Here is a 24,444-nt window from a genome sequence, read left to right as displayed (position 1 = left end):
CAAAATAAAGATTGGGGTGTGGCTCAACAGCAGCCTTGTTGGTACCTTCAATTCAGGCCCTCTGAAGGTGAAGGGTCAGTGGCTCACCCCAGGTCCCCTCTGGAAGTCCTGTATTCTAGCTCTGAGGCTTTTGGAAGCAGGGTGATGTAGAGATTCTCAGTTATATCCACAAGGCATGGGGTATAAATGACCTAAGAGTGGTTCTCAACAGGTGAGCATTTTGTCCCCCAGGGAATATTTGACAATGTCTAGAGACGTTTTTGGTTGTCACAACTGGGGAAGGGAGAGCCACTGCCATCTAGAGGTTATAGGGGCCAGGGACGCTGCTAAACATCCTATAATACACAGGGCAATCTCCCACGAAGAGAATTATTTGGCCCCAAAATGTCAGTATTTCTGAGGTTGAGCAACTTTGATCAAGACAAGAAAAAAATGCTTATCTTTGGCCATCCACATTTTAAATTTAGACCATAGGAAGATGGCCTCTGAAATTCTCTGTTGACTTTGTGGTACTGCACCCCCCAGACTCTAAAGATGTGTATTCTGCCCTCCTGCTGTCTGCAGGAAACTGAGCCTGCTTTGTTGTTTATAGGTGGACCCTGAGGGGAAGCATCTATTTCTACTTCATGGCTGAGGTACACTTTCAGCAGTACGTAATCATAAGGCTGCACTCCCAGGAGGAGGGCAAGCCCTGCACGCAAGAGAAAGGCACTTGGTGTCTCCGTGTTCCCGTCCTTGTCACTGAATTTCCCATCTTTGTTTTTGCCAAATTTAACGGAGTAAAAAAAATAAAAGAACTGGGCTTTTTCTCAAGAAAAGGAATTATGCAAATACATTTAAGTTTATGAATCTTCAAGCCAATATACATGAGAGGCCAGAAGGGAGTGTGCATTAAGTAACAAAGCGAAAATTTCAGCCAGAACCAGAGCTGGGGTTTGAAATGGCGCCTGGCATCAAGGATTTCCAGAGAGTTTGCTCCTCTTCAAATAAGGGAAAGACAAAGCCCCTGTGGGCTGTACTCAAATTTTGAGTTACTTTTTTGAGCTATAGTAGATTATTTGGCTTGATTTATAAATAGCATCTTATATTTGGAGAAATGAAACTACAGTGACCTCAGGAAACACTTATGTGTAAACTAAGCACTAATGTATATTTTAATAGTTTAAGGAAAAGAAGATTCCTGTTCATTCAACATGCCTCCTTGTCCCCAGTGTGCCTTAGGGTAGGTTGACTTCCACAGATTAACTCACTTCTTTATGGTCTCCTCGTCTTCCTCCCTGGGTTTTTCACTCCTTAATTATATGTGTTACAGCATAAATTTAGAGTTCCATTAAAGATGAGTATAGGGACTTCCCCGGTGGTCCAGTGGTTAAGACTCCACCTTCCAATGCAGGGGGCACAGGTTCACTCCCTGGTTGGGGAACTGAGATCCTATAGACCATGAGGTGCAGCCAAAAAAAAAAAAAAAGGATGCATATAACATTACAAGTGTACTGTGTGTTAGACCCTGATATGCTTTTCAGAGTCCAGTGCAGTTTCCCAGTCATCATGCTCATCACAACTTATTGTAATCCCTTGTGTTTTCACTGTCTTCGAAACCAGATGTTAGCTGTACAGAGCGCAGGGGTCAGGGTATCTTTTTTAGTTCCTCCTGTATGCCCAGCACCTAGCACTAGGCCTGACCACTCGTCACACCTCAGTATTTGTGGAATGAATGAATGAATGGCAGCCTGAGTAATGCAGCACAAGGGGGAGGTCAAGTGGGAGCGCAGCTGCTATCCAGTAGGCTTAGGAATCATTTCTTTACTCCTCCATCCCCTGCAAATGGTCCTGTAGAGGACTCATTTGGAACTTTAGCAGAAATGATCTCTTTGACTCAGAAATCTTACATAAGTTACCTGTTACTGTGTTGAGTGCAAAAAAAAATAGGTTCTCAGGGCTTCCCTGGTGGCATAGTGGTTGGGAGTCCGCCTGCCGATACGGGGGACGCGGGTTCGTGCCCCGGTCCGGGAAGATCCCACATGCCGCGGAACGGCTGGGCCCGTGAGCCATGGCTGCTGAGCCTGCGTGTCTGGAGCCTGTGCTCCGCAACAGAAGAGGCCACAGCAGTGAGAGGCCCGCGTACCAGAAAAAAAAAAAAAAAAAAGGATCTCAGCAGAGAGTAACAGATGTTCTGTAAGTCTCATGGGAGATGCCCTCTGATTGGTAGAGATGTTTTTCTCCCTGTCCTGCCTGAGGTCCTGCCAAATAGCTGGACATCCTGAATGGGGGCTCACTAAATTCTGATTACCCTAACCAGGTCATCTGAAACTCTAGTATTATTACCCATAAGGCTGCAAAAACTGCCTTTAGCCAGTCACACCACCTGGATCTCACATTCAGATTCCCAGGACAGTTTCCTTCTGTGTCACCAGCCTGTCTTATCACATTGCCTACACATTTTACAGTAATGACTAGACACACAGATGCACAGTCCCACTGAAACTCTGTGTAGTTGATTACTCATGTGGACAATGCATAGGAGGGGTTGAGCGTGGGCCGGGACTCACCACACCTCCCAGAGCCTGGCCAGGCACTATAAACATGGTGGGCATCAAAAAGTTAGACCTGGGGCTTCCCTGGTGGCGCAGTGGTTGAGAATCTGCCTGCCAATGCAGGGGACACGGCTTCGTGCCCCGGTCCGGGAAGATCCCACATGCCGCGGAGCAACTGGGTCTGTGAGCCACAATTACTGAACCTGCGCGTCTGGAGCCTGTGCTCCGCAACAAGAGAGGCCATGATAGTGAGAGGCCCGCACACCATGATGAAGAGTGGCCCCCGCTTGCCACAACTAGAGAAAGCCCTCACACAGAAATGAAGACCCAACACAGCCAAAAATAAATAAATTAATTAATTTTTTTAAAAAAGTTAAACCTTACTACCAAGGAGCTCATAAATCTAGTATGCGGTGGAGAGGGCACCCAGATTTAAGTAATATATCTAAACTGCTCCAAATAAATGCTATGGAATAAGCCTTTTGCGTTTTCTGCCCATTCTGGGATTAATTCACATCTGTAGAGAAATATTCTATGTGACGGATTTTGAACAAGTTATATCTTTGTTCTCTAAAACATGTTACTTTATTATCTAATATAAAGCTTTATGAAATATATGGGAATAGGGGTCTATGAGAGATTTCAACCAGGTTGACTAGAATGGTAGGGAGTAGGTGGGGAGAGAACAGTGGTTGGATGACACCCAGGTTTCATATATGGGTGAACATTGCCTTCTATTTGTGAATTCCCTTCATCCCTTCACCAATGCACCCCAGTCAGTTCATTGCCACTGGAATGACTAGGCTCTGTCTTTAATTCATCTACAACATATTGTCTGCTTTATTGCTCTGATTTCCAGTTTACCTCAGTACATCTAGTTTTTATTTGTTTGTCTGTTTGTTTAGGCTGTGCCATGTGGAATGCAAGGTCTTAGTTCCCTGACCAGGGATCAAACCCGTGCCCCTTGCTTTGGGAGCTTGGAGTCTTACCCACTGGACCACCAGGGAAGTCTCTACATCTAGTTTTAGTTGTGATTTGTTTCCTTAAGCAGCCCTAAAATAATCTGTGCAAAAGACTAAACATGGGGCATTTAAGTTGATGTGTAATAAGGTTCCAGCCAACCTTTGTAGCATCATCTCCAGCCTCTGCCTTCACACTTCATACCTTTACTCACAACATTTCCTTTGCTTGGTACATCTGTCCCTCCCTTTTCTCTCCTGTATCAGTGCTTTGCTCACACATTATCTAATCTGTGAATTCTCTGCTCTCCGAAGTTGAGATGTCTTCTGACCTTAAAAATTATTATATACCTCACGGTTGCAGTAGCACTCACTATAGTCAGCCATGAAGTATAGTTGTACAAGTATTCATTTCTCCAATAGACGGTGAGTTTGTAATGGTAAAGATGGTGCTTGCTTTGTATTTGTGACCCCACAGCAATTAGAACCTTGGCGAATAATGCCTTGAATTGATTTGGGGCCTGAAAGGGAGAACACCAAGGAGAGAGGAAGTGGAGCTGTGTCAGAATGACGAGGGCTTTAGGCAGTAGGAATTGGGGGCAGTGATACATAGTAGGATGAAGACTTGGAAAGATTTATGCTTTTGAATGCGGATGGTCTGATTGATTTTTTTTTTTTTTTTTACTTAAAATGCATCTAATTATTTACACTGGAATGGCTGCCATGAGTTACATCAAATGGAGACTTGTTTAATCTTTATGAGAAGATAGCCTAGAGATATATGTACTGTTTGTACTCTTTTTTTTTTTAATTTATTTATTTATTTATTTTTGGCTGCACTGGGTCTTTGTTGCTGTGTGCAGGCTTTCTCTAGTTGTGACGAGTGAGGGCTACTCTTCGTTGCGGTGTGTGGGCTTCTCATTGCGGTGGCTTCTCTTGTTGTGGGGCACGGGCTCTAGGCACGCGGGCTTCAGTAGTTGTGGCACGTGGGCTCAGTAGTTGTGGCTCACGGGTTTTAGAGCTCAGGCTCAGTAGTTGTGGCGCATGGGCTTAGTTGCTCCGCAGCATGTGGGATCTTCCCGGACCAGGGCTCGAACCCGTGTCCCCTGCATTGACAGGCGGATTCTTAACCACTGAGCCACCAGGGAAGCCCCTCTTTTTTTTTTTAAGTCATTTAATTAATTTTTCCTCTAAATATCCTTGTGAGGTGGGATGGGAATTTTAAAGATAAGGGGCTTAGAGGATGTAGGCAAAGTCACAGCAATTCAATACTAAATCACATGCCACAGTCATGTTACTGAAACACTTGTGTTTTAGCCCTGACATCACAGCCCCTGCTCTGTCGTGATTGCTATCACAGGGCAGAATGAGCCTGATGGAGAAACCCCAATCATGACGATAAGATGCCCTTGCCTTAGGAGAGGATTCTTCCGGGGTTTTCCTGATCAGAACTGCATACCTGTGATCTTGCACTTGTCATCATTATCTATCCTCATCTGTCTCTCTGTGTTCCTAATGTGGCTACATTTTTCAGATTCTTATCACTTGGGCCCAGTGCTTGCAGTAAATCAGCTTCTCTTTCTCCTTTCCAGTCTAATCTGTTTTATCTGGTGTTTCTGTACACATTTTTAATTGCAGGGTTGTTTCTTGTATATAGTAGCTACTCAGTTATTGTTTTTTCATAATTGCGATTTTTATTAGCCTCTGTAATGATCGTGCCCTTTTTGTGGAAGGTTTTGCACCTACTTTCCCCATCCTCTTGGCTTATTTATGGAGGAAGCACCAACCATCTAGACTGCAATACGCTGCCTGTCACTCAAGTTCTTGCTGTTCAGTGGTAATGTAGTCAGTATGCTTTAATGACCCTGTGAGGGATGTATTTTTAATGGAATTGTCCTCAGCATTTAGGTGCTCCTGTTTTCCTTGAGGCCAACGTGCTCAGAATACCAGTCTAAACTTCTTACTCTTTCATTATGCAGTGGAAATCAGACACTTGAAATTAATTTGCTGTCACCCTAAATTTCCTACACCCGGTCTGTGTTTGAATCCAGTGAATTAGCGCTTGCCAGGCTTTGGGTTCCGTTTTTCCATGTATCATTTTCAATAAGTCACTTCTGTCTGCTTCACCATCCTTGCTAGAAACTGGGGACCCTTTATATGTCTTGGGAGCCATGGGGGGGCCATGGGCACCATCAGCTCTGGAGTTAAAACCTGCTCTGCTTCCAGAAAAACAAGCTGTGTGAGCTTAAGGAACTGGCTTCATTATCATGCTTCACTTTCACTATTTTTTTCTTGTTTTTAGTTTTTGCATAGAGCTCAGTGAGTCTTTGGATGTTAGTGGCCAGACATTAGGTGTGGAGAGCCTTTTTTTCAATGAGCTTTTGAACAGGATCAGCATCAGTTGGGTGCAGGGATCTTCAGCTTCCTTCAGACTGTTGCTAAGAGGCCTCCCTCTACACTTGGCTGGCTTCCCTGTGGCAGAGAGAGTCCAGCCTCCTCTGTTCCCCTGAGAAGCTTGATTAGCAAATATGCCAACTCAGTGCCCTTCCCGAAGACCTCACCATAGACACGGCTCCCACTTCCTCCAGCCTCTGTTGCATAAAGCAGCTCTTGCTCACAGAAAACTGGGTTGGCTTTTGAAAACTTCTTTCTTACCCTTGCACACCTTGTATGAATGCACGGAGCGATGGAAGGCAGGAAGTCGATCATTGGTCCTATAAGTAACGTTATTAATTAGCCAGTTCAGGCAAAAATTTGCCATGATTAGTTTCATATTGTAAGGTCTTGCCAGTTGCCAGCCTTTATTGTAATGACTTAAAAAACCAAGAGCCGGGGCTTCCCTGGTGGCGCAGTTGTTGAGAATCTGAGCCTGCGCGTCTGGAGCCTGTGCTCCGCAACACGAGAGGCCGTGATAGTGAGAGGCCCGTGCACCACGATGAAGAGTGGCCCCCGCTTGCCGCAACTAGAGAAAGCCCTCGCCCAGAAACCAAGATCCAACACAGCAAAAATAAATAAATTAATTAATTAATAAACTCCTACCCCCAACAAAAAAACCCAAAAAAAACCCAAGAGAGAAGATGGGCCACCTCACCTCCCCAGACCACCTACACCAGCCACTGTCTCATACCCTCCACCCACCTGCCATGAAACACAACGTAGAAAAAATAAGAAAGAGAAGCTGTGCAAGGTAGCAAGATATCAAAGTAAGAAAGCCTCATATGAGAAAGCCTGAGGACCTTTCAGATGCTCGGTGGATGTTATAGTCTAATGAGAAGCTTATAAATAAGTAAAGAAACCAGTAATTTATGAGACTGGTGCTTGCTCTGGAGCTAGTGAAACAAGGAGCTGTGAGAGAGGCCATTTCAGAGAGAGTGTTCAGGGAGGGCCGCAGGCCTCTCTGAGGGGTGACATTTGAGTTGAGACCCCCAAGAAGCCAAGAGATGAGCCACATGAGGAACAAGCCTAGGAGGATTCCAGGATAGGAGGGCGTCAGGCAGAGGTACCATCAAGTACAGAAGCGTTAGAAGACATGGCCTCTCCCCAGGCGAAATTAGGACCTGGTGACACTGTTGTCCTCAGCTCTCATCCCTCCTCGCGTACCAGACTCCGACCCCCAAAGATAGTCATCCAACAAAAGAAAGCCTTTTCCCATGAAGCCATGGGGCAGTAGTTCCCACAATCCCCCTCTCTCGGCCAGCGTGGCATTCAGACGATTTTTATCTGGAGTCAGCTCTTGGCTCTCAGGTGCCTTAAGGAGCAAAAAATTGTGAATTTATTCTAACCTTGTGACTAAAATTGGCAAGAATCCTTTTTTCCTTCTTTAATTACCTACCTGTTTGCTTTCTCTAAAGGCGTGACTGTTCCTAGGGCTGGCCTGGCTGGTAACTAAGGCTGAGCGATTTAGGAGAGGTTCCTTGTTCCATGGGACAGTTACACTTTTTTTTTTTTTTTTTTTTTTTTTTTGCTGTACGCGGGCCTCTCACTGTTGCCGCCTTTCCCGTTGCGGAGCACAGGCTCCGGACGCGTAGGCTCAGCAGCCATGGCTCACGGGCCCAGCCACTCCGCAGCATGTGGGATCTTCCCGGACCGGGGCACGAACCCATGTCCCCTGAATCGGCAGGTGGACTCTCAACCACTGCGCCACCAGGGAAGCCCCCAGTTACATTTTTTGATGTGCTGAGCAGATGTATATCCTGTATTAGGTAAATTTGCTAGGCTTCAGCGCTCTTTCACGAGTTAGGCAGAACCAGGTGAGAAACATCCTCTGAAGCTGCTGCTGACAGGCCAAGATGCAGGCAGGACGTGGCTGTTGGATTTGGGGATCAAGGAGCAGACATCAGCAATTTCATGTCTGGGACCACGGGCGAGATAATTTGCAGCATCAGAAACCAAATGGACAGGGGAGCATCTAGCCTTTTATCTATAAAATTAGAAGCAATCCTTAAAATGTTCTGGGCTTTTATTGATCTATTCCCTAATAGCTCTACAAATAGAAAGTGGAATTTTTAGTGGTCTTTAAAGATCTTGTACATGTCATCGACTCACTGTCTATGTAACTTGGAGAATAAGGGGAACCTGGCACTAATAAATAAGCCCCAGGCAGTGTTCTGGGGAGAATAAAGAAGGAAAGAAGAAAGTGCCCATAAAAGAATGTCTAATCCCATGTGGATCTGGGAAGGCGACAGGAAGAGAAAAATACAGTGACGCTCGGGTCTAGGAAGATGTAGAGACAGTATCGCATGGTGAGTCAGGGCATGGAGTCAGATTACTTGGGTTCAGATCTCAGCTCCACAGCTGGTACCTGTGTGACTTTGGCAGCTTATTTAATCGTTCAGAGCTTCAGTTTCCTTATCAGTAAAATGAGGACAGTAATAATGACACTTACTAAAAATATCAATCTAGGTAATTCACGTACAGGACCTAGCAGTGAGCCTGGCCATTTGGTTTTCTTTATTACTGGACAGACCTGGAGTTGTTGAAGAAAGCCATCTCTGGCCAGGCTTACAATGCTTCTTCCTTTTACAAGTATTAGTCTCTATTTTGGGGGGCAATGTGGGGTCACTAATTAGAGACGGGTGGGATGGAAAGAAACATATGAAAAGCAAAGAGCGAAAGAGTCATAAAAAACAGGACTGCACTAATAACATGCAAAATGGAAATTTATTTCTAAATTTTTACTTCCTTCTCTCTTCCTTCCTCCTCTGCCTCCTGGCTGTTAAAGGTTTTACTCTGCATAACCTACACCCCAACCTTTGACCTGAATGGGAGCGCAGTGCTGAAGATCGCGGAGGTGAGTATCCGTTTTCCCCAGACGCTCAAGTGCTGCTTGTGTGTGCTGTCTGCCCGCAGCTGCTTTACCCCGACCTGCGATAAATGCTGGGGTGGAGCCAAGCCGCAGCAGTGGGGTGAGCCCTTCTCTGATCATTATTGTGGGGAATTTCCACTATGGAGTTGATCTGTGGGAAGCAGGCTATGTGGGCCACCATCCTTAGTCGGTGCTCTGCATGCTTTGGTTTGCTTGACTTGAGGCTTTAGCCATGGAAATAACAGTACCGGTTCTCCCGACGCTGCTACACCTAGGTATTGCACTTACTGTTTTTCCTAAGATTGATTGAACAGAATTTGATTTTTTTTTATGGTTTTTAAGAAACCAAGTGTGAGATTTAGAGGAGATGTTTATTGATTAAATTGCATCCCCATCTCCTAAACCCTGATGAATGCATTTTGTAACGATCATTGGCAAGCCTTCTCTTTTCCATCTGTATTGCAGCCTAGAGTAATATGTACCTTCAGCGCTCCCAGCAGTATGTCCAACAGAAAACTTGCTTTCTTGAATGTCTGGTGTATGCCTTTGGCTTTGGGAAACAGCATCATTCCAAAGCTGTACTCTACTATGCTTAGAGTGAAGTTCCTGCCACTTCTTGAAAAGAGTATCTTCAGGATTTGTATGTTTTGACGGGACTACACATGTAGACCTCAAGGAACCAATGATATTCTGAATTCTGAAATTATAGAGAAAAAGAAAGCCTAACCATCAGCAGTCATGGGTATTTTTTTTTTTTAACACTAATGATTAGCATTTATTGAGTATACCAGGTAGACGCTTAGCACTTCGGGCATGTTTTCTTTTTTCTTCTTTTTCTCATCATTATTGAGGTATAACCAACAAATAAAATGTTCGATGTTTCGATATGCATATACATTGTGAAATAGTCACCAGAGTCAAGCAAATTAACATATCCATCATCATACACAATTAACATTATCAGGAGTAGTATTTATATTGGCTGATACATGTGTTTTTATGGTATTATGTGGCATTGAAGAGTGAAAATTGAGAGAAAATTATTTTTGAGCGCATAGAACATTTTTATGTGTCAGTCAAAAGAAAAAGACAGCTGACCCCTCACTACAACATAAATCAGTTCTCAAATGCGTATTTATGTAGGTAGAAAGAACACTTTTCTTTACCACATTTGTATGTTTCACTCTATATAAATAAAGAAGTAGAATAACTATCAGTATTTTTAGTTGAATTTTAAGAGATACTTGTGAGTGATCTTGTCATTTGTAGGTTTGCTTTTTTTTTTTATTAACTGTGGTAAGAACACAACGTGAGATCTTAAACTTTTTTTTTTTTTTTTTTGTGGTATGCGGGCCTCTCACTGTTGTGGCCTCTCCCGTTGCGGAGCACAGGCTCCGGATGCGCAGGCTCAGCGGCCATGGCTCACGGGCCCAGCCACTCCGCGGCATGTGGGATCTTCCCGGACAGGGGCGCGAACCCATGTCCCCTGCATCGGCAGGCGGACCCTCAACCACTGCGCCACAGGGAAGCCCCTTAACAGACTTTTTAAGTATACAATTCAGTAGTGTTAACCGTAGTGCAGTGTATAGCAGATCTCTAGAACTTATTCATCTTGCATAACTGAAACTTTATATCCATTGAATAGTAACTCTCCATTTCCCCCTCCTCCTCCCCACACCGTGCAACCACCATTCTACTCTCTGTTTCTATCAGTTTGACTATTTTAGATACCTCATGCCAGTTTGCTTTCAAAGTGACAAATGTAGTTTTGATCAGAGCAAGAAACAGGATTGGCGTGTAAGAGGCTTGTTATTTCTTTGCCATGTGAAGGGACAAGAAGGGAAATGCAGCGTGTTACTGCCCAGCCACTGCCTAGCTTGACCCCTGCCCAGGAGGGGTATGGGGAAGGGGATGGGTTGTTGTAGGACCCTCAGGACTGGGGAGGCCACCAGGGATTCCCAAGCTCCCTTTGAGAGGGTGAGGTCTTTATCATCCTCACAGGGATGAGGTTTTTTTTTTTTTTTTTTTTCTGTTCGCGGGCCTCTCACTGTTGTGGCCTCTCCTGTTGCGGAGCACAGGCTCCGGATGCGCAGGCTCAGCAGCCATGGCTCACGGGCCCAGACGCTCCGCAGCATGTGGGATCTTCCCGGACCGGGGCACGAACCCGTCTCCCCTGCGTCGGCAGGCGGACTCTCAACCACTGCGCCACCAGGGAAGCCCCCAATGCTAGCTTTGACTTATTGTTCAGGATGGAGGCTTCGGACTGCATTCCTCTGAAGGAAGGACTTGGCAAAGATCTTAAAAATAAACTTTTCATCCTGTATTTGATAGCGGGGGCCTTCCCTTGACAGTGCGCAGGCTCCCAGAAGATGTTTTTAGGCCCCGCCTCTCCTATAGACCCACAAGAAGGTCTTACCACCTCCCTGTCCGTGGTGAACTTGACAGTTGAGGCTGCAGGTTCCCCCAGCCCTCACTTAGACGCCCCACTCTTTTCTGGTGACTGGAAACAGCAGCAGATTCTCCAGCACAGCAGGGGGATGGAGACTGCTTTGTAAGGACCAAAATGGTCACCACTTCAAAGTGCTTTGGATAAATAGCAGTGTGCAGAATCACTCCTCTGTGCTCGCCTGGACCTGGCGTGGACACCAGGTTGAAGGGAGTAAGAATCCAACTCTTGCAGCTGGCCAGTCCATGGGTAAAGACATCTGCACGCCAGGCTGCTGAGAGAAGCAGAGCGATCCAGGAGCAGGACAAGCATGCAGATGCCAGCACCAGGGGCTCACTCTATCCAGTGGCACCGATCAGAAAGCCAGTGAGAAAAACACCCTGGAAAGTGCTTTCCTGCTGAGAATAGTGGATCTTTTATCCATCAGGCTTGGCTGCAACTCAGAGTACTTCCACCAGGCATTAGCTAGAGCTCTGGGCTCTCTGTGGCCATTCCCTCTCAGAGTTGATCATTCTGAGGAGGCTTGAGACCATAACATCACTCTTGGTGGCAAGAGATAAGTATATATTACATGGCTAAGACAATGTTACGTGGCTACCTTTAGTATATATTTAGCTCTCTGCCAGGCACCGTTCTCAGAACTTTCCGAGACAGGCTTATACAAGTTTGCATAGGTTCCTGTATAAGGCTGACTATTTTCAGTAGTTACTTGATTAAACTTTGACTTCTCTTTACACTCCTGAAACGAACTCTCTTACGTATGGGATACTTAGAGTTGCAAAGCATCAGAGGCCCTACTTTTATGTTGGTGGTTCTCTTCAAAGGCTGCATATTCGAATCACCTGGGAAGTATTAGCAAAAATAAGATGCCTAGGGTTGCCCTAGAAATTCTGAGTTTTTTGGTCTTGGAGGGACCCGGGCAAACAAATTTTGTAAAGGCCTCCAGTTGATTCTACTGCAGAAGTCATGTTGAAAATCACTGCTCTGATAGTTACTGTTCTCTCCAACAAACTGTGTTGTAAAACCATATTGAAAGGAGCTGTGATGCTCTAAAGCCTCAAGTGTGGTCCACTCAGCAGAAGGATGGCAGCACCTGGGAGCTTGTTAGAAATGCAGGTCCTCGGGCCCCAACCCAGACCTCTGAATAAGAATCTGCCTTGTAATGAGATACCCTGTGGGATGCATAAGCATATTAAAGTTTGAGGAGCGCTGCCACAAGTGAATATTGGTATAATCTCATTAAAATGAGATCTAAAGATAGTGTTCTGCTGGGTTTATAGACCTAAATCCCAGGCAAGATCTGCCATGCCTCTTTGCCATGGCTAATCGAGCCCCCTCCACGAAGTAGGGACATCCACACAGCAGCAGAATCCTCTCCATGGTGGCCCCTAATAAGTACAAGATTTTGATTCTTCTAATTTCCCTTGTCTTCATCATCTTCTCCTGCCAAATCATCTCCACGTTTTCTCCTTCCCATTTGTCATTGCATGATATATATCAAACATATTTCTTAAAACGCTTTAACGGTTTAAACTGCCACAGAGCTATCCCACTGTTCCTTCTGAGTATGTGTTTCCGCCAATAAGCCCCACTGTCAACCTTTAAAAACATACCTCCTCCCCGAATCCATATTTATGTAATCTGGCATAAGACAAGCATGGAGTAGATCTACTTATATGAAAAGCATAAGAACAATTTATAAATATAAGCTTATGGATCAGTAGTTACAGCTGTTAGATTATTAAGTGCATTATGTATGGATAATTTAAGGAAGGATAGTAGACTTATTTGAAATCATTGTTTACTTCAGATACACATGATAGGTATAAGTATTTTTCTTACATTGCCTACATTTTATATTTCCTCACATTTGCAAAATAGCTTAGAACCTTTTGGGTTTTCACCAGAGAAGTTGCTTAAGAAATACTTTTTCATCAACAGGAAGCATTAACTACAAAAGAAAGTTATACTGCCACAAAAATAATGGTATTCTGTAGACATAGTGAAACCCAATGATTTTGCAGGTTTTTGCGTGTTCTCAAGCGCTTTCCGCCTGCTAATTTAGCCTTTGAAAAATCTGCATCTCTATTTTTAAAGCAGGACATTTCAGCCTAAAACTACCACTTAGCTCCTGGAAGCTTTCTTGGTTGTAGCGGAATTTCTCATAAAAATAAGTCTTTAACTTCAAGAAAAAAAATCTTTTCTCCTATTGTCACTTTTGATATAGCTAGGGAAACAATTTATAAAAGTACCTTAAAGTAAATCATTTAAAACCCCTGTGGAAATATTGGGAGAGAATCCACACACTCTCTTCTTTCTTACTCTCTGCATTGACTGTTACTCGAGAATAGTGTTTATCCTGGAACCTGTTGATCAGGAAACGGGGTGTGTGCTTAAGTATGAAAAATGAGTCTGTTTTCCCAAGGTACTGCTGAAACTTATAAAAGGATCATTAAGCACTGAAAATGTAAATAAGAGGGCAGCCTTCATTTGTGTGTCTAACTTTAACTTGCTTAATTAAACTGCAATAATGACAGTTTTTCAGAATAGGGTCTTCTGTGATGCAGGAGGAATAAGGAATATCAACCGAATTTAGAATTGGACAGTTATGAAATATCCAACATGTGTTTTCTGTTTAATTTCATGAATTATCATTCCTAAAACTCTGTATGGATACAAAATTCTCCTCACTGGTTGAAAGTTGGACCCTTAGTATTTCTCCTAGTATTATGCCCAAAAGAGCAGATGTGTTGAGTGTCCTGAGGATAGTTACCTTAACGTAGGAAAAAGCTGTCGAAGTAAAAATCGCCAAGGCCTTGGGGTTAAAGGAAGAGGTAGTGCCATAACCAGAAGCTCTGTGAAGCTGATTTGAAGATGGTGAATGATACTGTTTCATTGGTAAGATTTGGAGCATATTCTCATGCCTGCTGAAGGCTGCTCTATGGGATTTTTCTAAGTGAGAAAGCCTTGTTTGTAAATGTGTATTTGCTGGTTTGATCTTAGTCATGGGAAACTTCCAGTCTTTGATCCTGTAGCATGTTATCAAGTTCAAGCAGAGTCTCTCTCAAAGACCATTTTTTTTTTTCTTTAAGATTTTTACTTTGAGGAACGTCCCTTTTTTACTCCATCCATCCTCCATCCCTCAATTCCAAAACAGTGGTTAATAATGGTAGCTACTGATGGTTGAGTTCCTAGGGCATGTCAATAAGTATTGTATTTTCCACACATTCTCTTTTAATCTTTACCATAACCGAGCTATATAAAGAATCCCAGAGAAAAGGAAGGTTAATTTGCTTGCCCAGTGATTTTAGGCCAGGAAAGCCCTAAGGTGGATGGGAGGGAGGGGTCTCCAGGCTGGAGTCTGATTGCATCCACTCCACTTTCCACATGCTTCCTTTGTAAGTAAGCTCCCCCCACTGCCATCTAGACTTATTTTATATTGATTTGTTTATAAATAAAATACAATATTGAAGAAATTTTTTTTAGATATTCAGATCTAGGCTTTTTATATTTCAAATATGTGCTGTTAACCACTATGCTATACTATTACTTCCTGGCTACCCTCAGTCTTAGAAAATGTTAGTGAAATCTTGCCATATTAATATAGCAACTGACTGAAATTCTTTGGATTCTTATCCACTTTGGACCTTTACCAAGGCATTTAGTTAGAGAATGGCTGTATGGTGGTTTTACATGTAAAGCAGAAGTATTGATGCATTTTACTTTTTTTGTGACCGTAGATTCAAGTGACCATCAGGCATATGCCACTTTCTTGGGTATCTTTACATATTGATACTCAGTTTATCTTTTCTGAACATTATGTTATCCTCAGAGTATATGGAGTTTAGCAATAGTTCCACTTGTTACGCCAGGGAACTTAAAAAACACTGAAGCTCAAGACCTGCTGCCAAAGATTCTGATGTAACGGTTCTAGTTGTCACTAAAGTATTATTTTAATTGGGCTGACTTCTCTTTAAATATTCAGTGATCTTTTTTTTTTTTTTTTACTCTAATGTGGAAGCATTATTTCTGAGCCATACCTCAAATAAAATATTTTACAATTAAGGAACAGGTAGTCTCCAGATATAACCCGGAAAAAAAGTATACAGATGACTTACTTGGTCCATTTATCCTGGAAGCATCTTATTTGTCTTGTTCTCTTTAAGACTGGGAGGGGTAGCCCTACCTCCTGGCAAGAAAACCAACCAAGGAAGCTGGCCCATTAAACCAGCTGAGGCTACTGGATTGAGGAAACCCCATTCTAAGGAGCTTCTCCACTTTTCCTTCCAGAAACTCTTTCTTTCCTTCCTCGTGGGCCAGTCTCTTTACTGACTCTGGTTTGACTCCTCTAAGGTGTCTGTTCTTTGGCTACTTACTGCCAGATAGGCTTTGAGCGAACTAGTCCTTTGCAAGGCATTCTCCACTTTCCTTTAACCTCTGACTTGCATGGCTCTTGAAGAATTTAGTTGGAGTTAGAAGACACATTGAGCAATGCAGAGATGCCCTCTACTTCATTTTGTGTTGGTTCACTGGACAGAGGCTAGAGTTTGGTAGACCCTGTGTAGACAAAGCAGAAGGCTCTGCCTGAGAAGGTGCAGGCATTGATGGGTTGAGGGGTCTTAAGCCATTTTAACATGCCAGCTGAAGCCAGGAAGAACATGGAGGAGGAAGACGGAAGTCACAATCAGTTTTCCGTAAATGCCTGGGCACTTTAAGAATTTCCTGTAAGTTGAGATCCAAAAGGAAAACCAGCAAATTTCCCTCCCCCAGCATGGGATCAGATTTACTTACACAGGTATTTCTTAGGAATAATAAAACAACTTCAGTTCGTTCTGTCTGTGTGTATGTATGTGTGTGTGCCTGTGTGTTTGCATCAACAGGACCCGTTTGATGAGGTGCCTCCTGTCACATACCCACTTGTTACTGCTGTTTACCTGGGAACGGCAGAGCCACTGAGCTGTCGTCACGATATAACAGAGTTCAGACTTACAGTGATCATCAAAATTTCCTTTGGTTCTAATGTGATCAGCAAGCATTCGTATAAGAGACATTTCTGCTTTCTTGTAGCTTACTTAATCTCTGATCCTTTCTATTTTTATCACCATAAATTGTCATCTCCGTAAAGATTTTCCAGTTGGAAACATACTAGCTCTTCTCTTTATAGAACTCATTAGTCAGTACCATGCACTGTTTTAACAAAGCTATGCCACTAACCCCATTCAGATAGGGAAGAGAAGGTAAATGCACAGTTCAACAAAGTGAAGGTCATACGTGCTTTGTAAAGCTAAGCAAACTTCTACTGTGGCAGCTTCCTTAGAATTTATTATCACTTTGGTTAATGCATATTGAATATCTGCTACATTCCACTATGCTGCTTCATATTTAATCATAGTGATTACACCGTGGTTGTAACCTAGTACTGTTATTTATCAGTCTACTGACTCGGTGATACAAAACTTGTACTGCTTATGTATGGCTTGCAAACTTGTGTTTTCTTGTTCTTGTTCCTTCTGCTTTTGGGGTCTGTTTTGCTTCATTAATGATGTATGTTTTTGCCCTCGGTTGTGTCTAGCATGCCATAAAGCTAGATGTCCACAAATGCATGAAATGGTCAAAATGTCCCTTACGAAACTCCTCACTGCCCTGTGTCTTCGTGCGTTCCCTGGCGATCAGGGGCCTGTGGCTTTTCACAAGGGATTTGATTTGCCCTTTGAGCCTCTGGCAGAGGTGCAGGACTGAGGCTTTTTAAGTGTCAGTTCTGCACCACGAAAGCAAAGGGCATGGGGAGACAGAACTGATAACAGGGTATATGAAAAGAAGAAACTGATGAGCTCCTTTTCCAGAAACTCAGCCTGACTTTGGACATGGTGTTCTCTGAGCTTCTCTGATTCAATGTGCTCATCTTAGCACTGCCCTGAGGTATAGGAAGAAAAACATTCACAACGGGAAAAATCACTGGTCTTGAATTAAAATGGTCAGGTTTATAAGGGGAAACGTAGTTCTGCAAACCTTTCGGATTTACCAATTTATTATTAATATAGCAAGTTAAAGGAACTTTTCTTTAGAAGATGTCAGGATAACTGATAAAGCATTTCTTTCTGAGTACCTAAAGAGAGTGATATTATCAGATACATGATCATTTTTTTATTTAAAAGGATACCCTTTTGTCATATTCAGTATTTATACTCCCAACTTTAGTAGAATGAGCTCCTTAGGTTAATCTTTTTTTTTAAAGCAGACTAAACAAGCCTATCTTTTCCCTGAATAAAATGCCTCTTGCAATAAGTCATTTCCAGTATTGTACATGTGGTAATAGCACCTAAACATTAAAAATGGTGATAACATTAAAACTCAAAGAAATACATTGACTTGTGAAGTTCATCTGTTTACAGCACTGTTTGTGTTGCTTCAAATCCAGTTCTTCACGTGTGCTTTCTTTCTTGGGTCTAAAGGGACTGATAGAGTTTTTTAAGGGAGGATATAGATGGCTCTCAGCATTCAGGAAAATCATGTTTATGTTAAGTGTATATATAGTTCAGCTCTCCAGATAGCAACTCTCATCTTTAGTGCGTCTAAGGCTTAAAATTCCCCCTTAAATTTATAATGTCAGAGCTTAGAGGTCTTAAAGATCAACAGTTATAAAGATTTCTTGGGAGAGTATAAGATTTAAAGAAAACTGTTAAATCCTAAGGTATAAATAGTACGAGTGTGCCTAATTACACTGTGGAGAATTTGATTTCATCAAAGTGAAATTCCTCACTCAGATGTATTTTCACAGTTTTTAAACTGTTTCATCACATGCAAAAGTAAAAGCCTTTCAAGATTAAAACATGTTTTTTTTCTAAGTATGTATAAATTGTACCTTCAGGTACATTATAATCCACGATTGTTTAAGAAAATGAATTTACGGGCCTCCCTGGTGGCGCAAGTGGTTGAGAGTCCGCCTGCCGATGCAGGGGATACGGGTTCGTGCCCCGGTCTGGGAGGATCCCATATGCCGCGGAGCGGCTGGGCCCGTGAGCCATGGCCGCTGAGCCTGCGCGTCCGGAGCCTGCGCGTCCGGAGCCTGTGCTCCGCAACGGGGGAGGCCACAACAGTGAGAGGCCTGCATACCGCAAAAAAAAAAAAAAAAAAAAAAAGAAAATGAATTTACAATTAATATACCCTAAATGGTAGTTTGAAAAACAAATATTTTTGAACTTGCTCTTATTTTTTAACTTAAAATGAATTAATCTAAGCCAACTTCCAAATACACTGTTGAGTTTTCAATGCTCGTTTGGAATATTAAGCGTTCAATAGGAGATAAATTAAACTGTAAGAAAATATTTATTTTTACCTAGTTAATTTTACCAATAAGGTTATTATAATGAGGACCGGCAAAAAGGTCTAGCTTAAGCAGTAGCAGCAACAAAGGTTAACATTTAGTTTCTCTCTTGTTTCAGTTATCCATCATCAAATTAAATTTGCCATTTGGGTGAGAACCCTGTATTTCCATTGTAGATAGTCTTGGAATTACTCCTAGAAAAGTAATTTAGGTACATTAAATCTCCCTTTTTTTTCTTTTTGTGGGACTAAATATGCTTGGAAAATGGAAAGGATAATATATCTTATGGAGAGGAAAAAGTGGGCAAATTTAAAGCATGCATTTATTGTCAGTGCCCATTCCTATAGCTTCCAAAAGAATTAGAGGCAATAAAATCTGAAAAGTCATGCCATTTAACATCAACAACAAATGAGAGATTTTCTTTCTTTTTTTTTTTTTTTTTCAAATTGGGACTTCTCCATGCGGCAGCCATCAGAGAGTCTTTTCATGTTCAGCTAGACATTCAGACTCACAAGACCCAACTAGACCACAACTGGCGTTATGTTCACTTAGCAGGATATAGGACAGGAAACAGAAGTAGGACAACAGCAGGCATTTATCTTTCACAGGAGTCCTTGCTGCGGGCCAGAGGCTGGCTCTCAAATGTCAGCTTAGGAGCAAAAAGATGAGAGCCACCTTTGTGGGTACAGAGTCACCTTGGCTTAGCATCCCCAGGTTTCAACTATGTAGGAACCAATAATCTGTAACAACTGCATGAGTTCAGCTGGCAGAGGTCCCAGAGGGTGTGATCAATGATAGCAGTCACCCAGGATAACTTCTCACCAGGTTTTTATAGTTCGTTCACAGTTCTCCGAATTCAGATGCAGCTTAGTAATCGGGGACATTTTTACCCTAAGCCATGCTGCCTAGTAACACAGCTAACTGTCCCACTTTTATCAGGTTTCCAAAAGAACACAGCTGGAGACTTAATCCAAGGTCAAACTTGTTTATAGAGGAGAAAGGGTTTCATTAACCCTTTCCCACACTTCATAACTCGGGAGTTAAATTCTGTTCCTGTTTTGCCATGGAGAGAACATTTCCTGATTAATTTCTAGCCACCTGAGTTTGTTCTAGGTAGAATTATTTGGCACATCTCTAAGTCACTAATTTGCATTCTTCTGTGATGCTCAGAATAATAAGCTTCTAAGAGTGATAATCTTTAGGGAAAGATTACTTTTCCTATATGATTAAAAACAAATTCCCAGGGATTTAAAATACATATATAGTAGTACTCATTGACAACTAGTCTTAAGTCAGGCTGACTTTCTATTTAAGAGAGATTTAGCATCCTCTCCAATTAATTCCAAAGCATGTTGGTAATGAACTGATATCTACAGATCGTGTATGTTGCTGTCTTATTTCTTTACCAGGTGTGCATTGAAACATACATATGTAGCTGTCACCAGCGTAGTATAAACACTGCTGTGCGGGCAACTCTCAGTCAAATGCTGAGTGACTTGACTTTACAGTTACGACAAAGGCAGGAGAATACGGTGAGCCTCTCGGTATCCACACATTCATCCCGGTCTTGCCAGTGTCTCTGTGTAACCGCATGCTAAGTGTCCCACGTCCTATTTGCTTCCCCCTCCCCCTGCCAGGGCTGCTTCCTACTGAAACATTAGGAAGGGCTGGCTTGGTTCAGAAGAACATTTATTTATATAAATTAAACTCTTTAAATGTGTCTTTGCCTGTTTCACTCCAAAGCTTGGAGAGTTATTTTTCCTTATGGTTTCGGTCATTTTTTTAGTCATTAATTTAAAATTCACTTTTGTTTTAAACATCTCAGATTGAACAATTTTATTAAAAATATTGTGATGTATTAACAAACAAGTAAATTCAGAATTAAGAAAAATTACTAGCAGTTAATTAATTACATGTTTTGAGGCTTGGTGTATATGTTTCTGTTTATGAAATAAAAGGCTGGGGCGGGAGGTTTCCTTCACCTGGTGGTGCCATCAGGGAAAAGCTGAATTTTTCTTCTCTCTGTCATCAAAGCCCACTCGAGCTTTTTGCTCTAAACTTCAGCAGATTGTCTAAAATGAGCATTCCTGGAAAAAATGTAAATGTAATCAGCTTCTTGTATATGTTATCTCCTGGGAATGTTAATTGAGGAGATGATTCCTCTTCAAAATTGGTCTTTTAAAAAAAATGCCTCTAATAATTCAGATTAAACGTCTTTTAAAATCTGCAAGAAGTATTATGAAATGAACACTTTATTAGTTATTTTTTAGAATAGGAAATCTCAATGGCAATCCAAAATATCTCAGAAATTAATTTTACAGAAATGAAGAGTTCATTTCTAATTTTTAACTTCAATTATTTTCTAATTTTTAGAAAATCATGGCATTGAGTGAAACCTTAGAGATTATCTGGTCAAATTCTTTTATTCCTCAGAAAAACAGCTGGGGAAGATGAAGCCCAGAGAGATGAAATTGAAATCTAAAATTAATGAGCACATCAGTGAAAGAGCCAGAACAAAAGCCCTAGTCTCCTTACTGACTCCCAGTCCAGGTTATTAATATGCAGTCTGGCAGCCAGTGTTTTTTTTTTTGTTTTTGTTTTTTTTTAAATCCACTAATCTGAAAAAACAAATACTGATTTTCTTTTCTGTTTGCTATATCTAAAGCCCAAGTTTTTATTAAAAATTGTTTAAACTTGTGATATTTTTATTATATTAGCTTTCTCTTTGTTAAAAACTATTTCACTTATACTAAGGTTTTGCATATGATGGTATAGATATATTAGTTTAAAAGAAATTCAAATCTGTAAGCAGAAAGCATTAAGAGAAAAAAGTTTCTTAATGGAAACAAAGCTAAGATGTTGAGAGCCTGATACTAGTATATGATCATGTTCCATCCTTGCTACATGGCAACATGATGGGAAATACTGTAACACTAATGTTTTAAGATGAAGCATTTAAATGAAACTTTGTAGTTTCAAAGAGATTTCAATTATGATTGTTTATTTCGTTATATTTTTAAATTTTTTAAGTCGGAGAATTTGGGGTTTTAAGTAAAACAACTCAGCTTTTTAGCTTATCTTGCTCTTCTGTAACAATGGTGACAGGTACAGTTGTAGAGGTCTGGATAAAACTAGAGGGTGTCTGCCTGTGTCCTAGGTACTGTGTGGCTAATCGACCTTCTGGTCCCTCTCATCACTGACCATCTGGACTCACCCCATCCGGAGGCAAGATCCCAAACGAGATAGAAAATTAGTGTTTCCTGTTAATTTCCTTTCTATTACTCATTAGATCCCTGGAGATGTTTTTGTGTCCCAGAAAAACATGATTCTCAGGATGCTCATATTTGAAGCACTTAGGATGTTTAGTAGAGGAAGACATAAGTTTTGCCACCGAAGAATGGTTATTTTAAAAAAAGCTCTTAAAGGAGAGTGGTCCCTAGGAATGGTGAGGCTCACTCTAAGTAGGCTGCATGTTCTCCCATGGACACTTAGCATTACTTGCAGAAGATGTGTGTAGTGCTTAGCCTGACCCATCACTGGAAAGACATCATGGGCCATCTCAGAATTAGAAAGACTTAAATACAGTGGAAAGAAAATAAATCTAGAATGCCAAAAGCTTAGCATGAAATGTATCTTCAAGTTAATGTCTAGCCCCTCCCAACCCCTACTCCCAGGGCAGATTACTCAGTTTGATTTTGTAGCCTCAGAAACCCTGAGTTATTATCGAGCTTTATTTTGAATTATTTCGATGACAAAAGCCATTGTTAAATTGTTGTTACTCATTTTAAAAAGAAAAAAATGCCACATGTAAATATTTGATTCAGATGGATAAATAAAATGATTCAGATGGATTTCCTCCAGAAAATGTTGTTCTGAACTTAATATTTATCCATGTGCTGAGCTGTAGGCACTAACATAGCATTTCCCAAAACACTGTAGAAGTTGCTGAGCTTGCAAATGTATGAACAGAGAAGAGTAGAAATACATGCCTGTAACAAGTTTAAAAATGATCAGTGCTATGGTATGATTTATATCTGGTAGTTTATTGGCATGGAAATGCCTTCTGTTTATCTCCCAATGCTAAGAGGTGGGGAGACTGAAGGGTTGCCTTCCTGCTCTCAGCTCAGTAGTCACTGAATTCTCCCTACCACGGGAAGTAATCTTACTACCAGTAAATGTCTTTTCCTTCCTATTCTCCCTTCCCTCCAGGCTCTGTCTCTACCCCGATAGTTCTAGATCTACCTAGAGATGGCCTAGAGGGTCGGTCTGGTCAGACAGTCAGAAGTTAATACACTCCCCCATCAATTAGGAATCTGGTGCTTCTGACCCGCAGTCATCTTGGACCTGTGTGTTGAAGTCCAGGAACCTGATTCTTCTTACGATTAAGAATCTGTATTCATTAGGTGCCAGTCAGAGTGCAGTCTGTGACCTTGGGACAAATTGTTTTTTTGTGCAAAGAGAACGCACCTGTTTAGGCAGGTATTGCCTCAGGTCATAGCCCTGCAGCATCCTGGAATGATCAAGTGCACCATGGGCCTTAAACTTCCAGGGGGTTGTGGACTCTTGAGTGAATTATTTTTGAAACTGACAACTCAGTTCAGACATCATAGCCTTTTCATAAGTACCCTGAGTAATGAAACGCTATCAAGAGCCAGAGGGTGCGCCTAGGTAAGTTAGCAGAGCCCAGAGCACTCAGATGACGCTTTGTTTCCTAGAACTTTCCATTGTTGAACAGTCGGGATTTTTCTTGCCTGAATCTCCTAATTGTCCTGTGTGTGTCTCCCTTACTAGATAATTGAAAACCCGGATGTACCGCAGGAATTCAGGAGTCAAGGTATTGGATTTGATTTCTGTGCATTCAGTTTAAAAAGCCGGTGTAAGAACACCTACTATGTGCTTGGGGTGGGTATGTAACGCTGAGTAAAAGCTCTCGGGTTAGTTCCCCATTCTCTTTGGAGGCTCTGCTTAGCTTTAGTCAGCCGCTGTTTCCTTCTGTTCCTACATCCTCTGCCAACCATACTTGTCCCTGCTCCAGCTGTGTCAAGGAAATTAACTCTTCACACACCTCCCTGCTGGAAGCTAGTTTTTGTAGTTACGTCACTCTTCATTATTTCACCTGAAGGGTATTTGTGAAGCACCGAGTTTTTGATATGAAAAATGAGTCACCTCACAGGGAAGGACAGACAGCCCAGTTTCAGTAGCAGATGAAATCAAGGTAAGGAACTTCCCTTCTGACCCACAGGACAGGAAGAAATAAAGGTCCACGTACAACAGACAAGCACTTTGACTTCTTAAAAATGTTTGATGGTATTGTTTTCTGAAAGAGATATGAAAATTCAAATTATCTGATGAAATACTGAAATATAATTTTTATTTTGAATTTTATTCAGTAATTTTTAAAATGTTGAAAAGATCTGCTTTTCTTTGATATTTTTGCCAGTTAATAATGGGGAAGGGGGGCGGGGTAAAGAGAAGATGAAAAAGACAGGGAATGAAACACAGAGAAAGAAGTAGCTAAACAGCCACAGTTAGAAAAAGAATAAATGAAAGAAAAATGACTGCTTTAGGTCATTTTCTAAAGCATCACATGAGCATGTTGTTTTAGTCACATCTTCCTGTATTCTTGGGCTGCAGCATCCTTTCACCTTTTGAAGCTCTCAGTGGTATGCTGCAAGATTTTCCACCAGTCTCTTCCTCTTTTGGCTATTGCAGTTCCCATAATGTCTTCCTTTAACATAGGATGATTTTATAAACTAAAAAAAGAGGTCAAAGTCCTCTTGGTTAAGGATGAATCTTTAAAATCAGTAAAATAAAATTGATGGACTCATTTGAAATTTACCTAAAATTGAGTTTCAAGACTACTTATGGGTTTTATT

The 24,444-nt window shown here is 41.8% G+C and overlaps 1 protein-coding gene across 1 annotated transcript in view; it reads left to right on the top strand.

Annotated features, from left to right (window-relative positions):
* The window catches only part of ARFGEF3 (ARFGEF family member 3), a 127,346-nt gene that overhangs the window by 8,265 nt on the left and 94,637 nt on the right, over nt 1-24,444 (top strand). The window contains exons 2-4 of the mRNA XM_060114612.1: nt 8,715-8,783; nt 19,978-20,100; nt 23,360-23,402. Of these exons, the coding sequence (XP_059970595.1) occupies nt 20,053-20,100; nt 23,360-23,402 (91 nt within the window). The 5' untranslated portion in view covers nt 8,715-8,783; nt 19,978-20,052. The remainder of the gene's footprint in view (nt 1-8,714; nt 8,784-19,977; nt 20,101-23,359; nt 23,403-24,444) is intronic.

The sequence above is a fragment of the Mesoplodon densirostris genome, chromosome 12, assembly GCF_025265405.1.
Source record: "Mesoplodon densirostris isolate mMesDen1 chromosome 12, mMesDen1 primary haplotype, whole genome shotgun sequence".
Classification (NCBI taxonomy): domain Eukaryota; kingdom Metazoa; phylum Chordata; class Mammalia; order Artiodactyla; family Ziphiidae; genus Mesoplodon; species Mesoplodon densirostris.
Note: the sequence above shows the minus strand (reverse complement) of the source record. Positions and strands in the feature narration are given on the sequence as shown.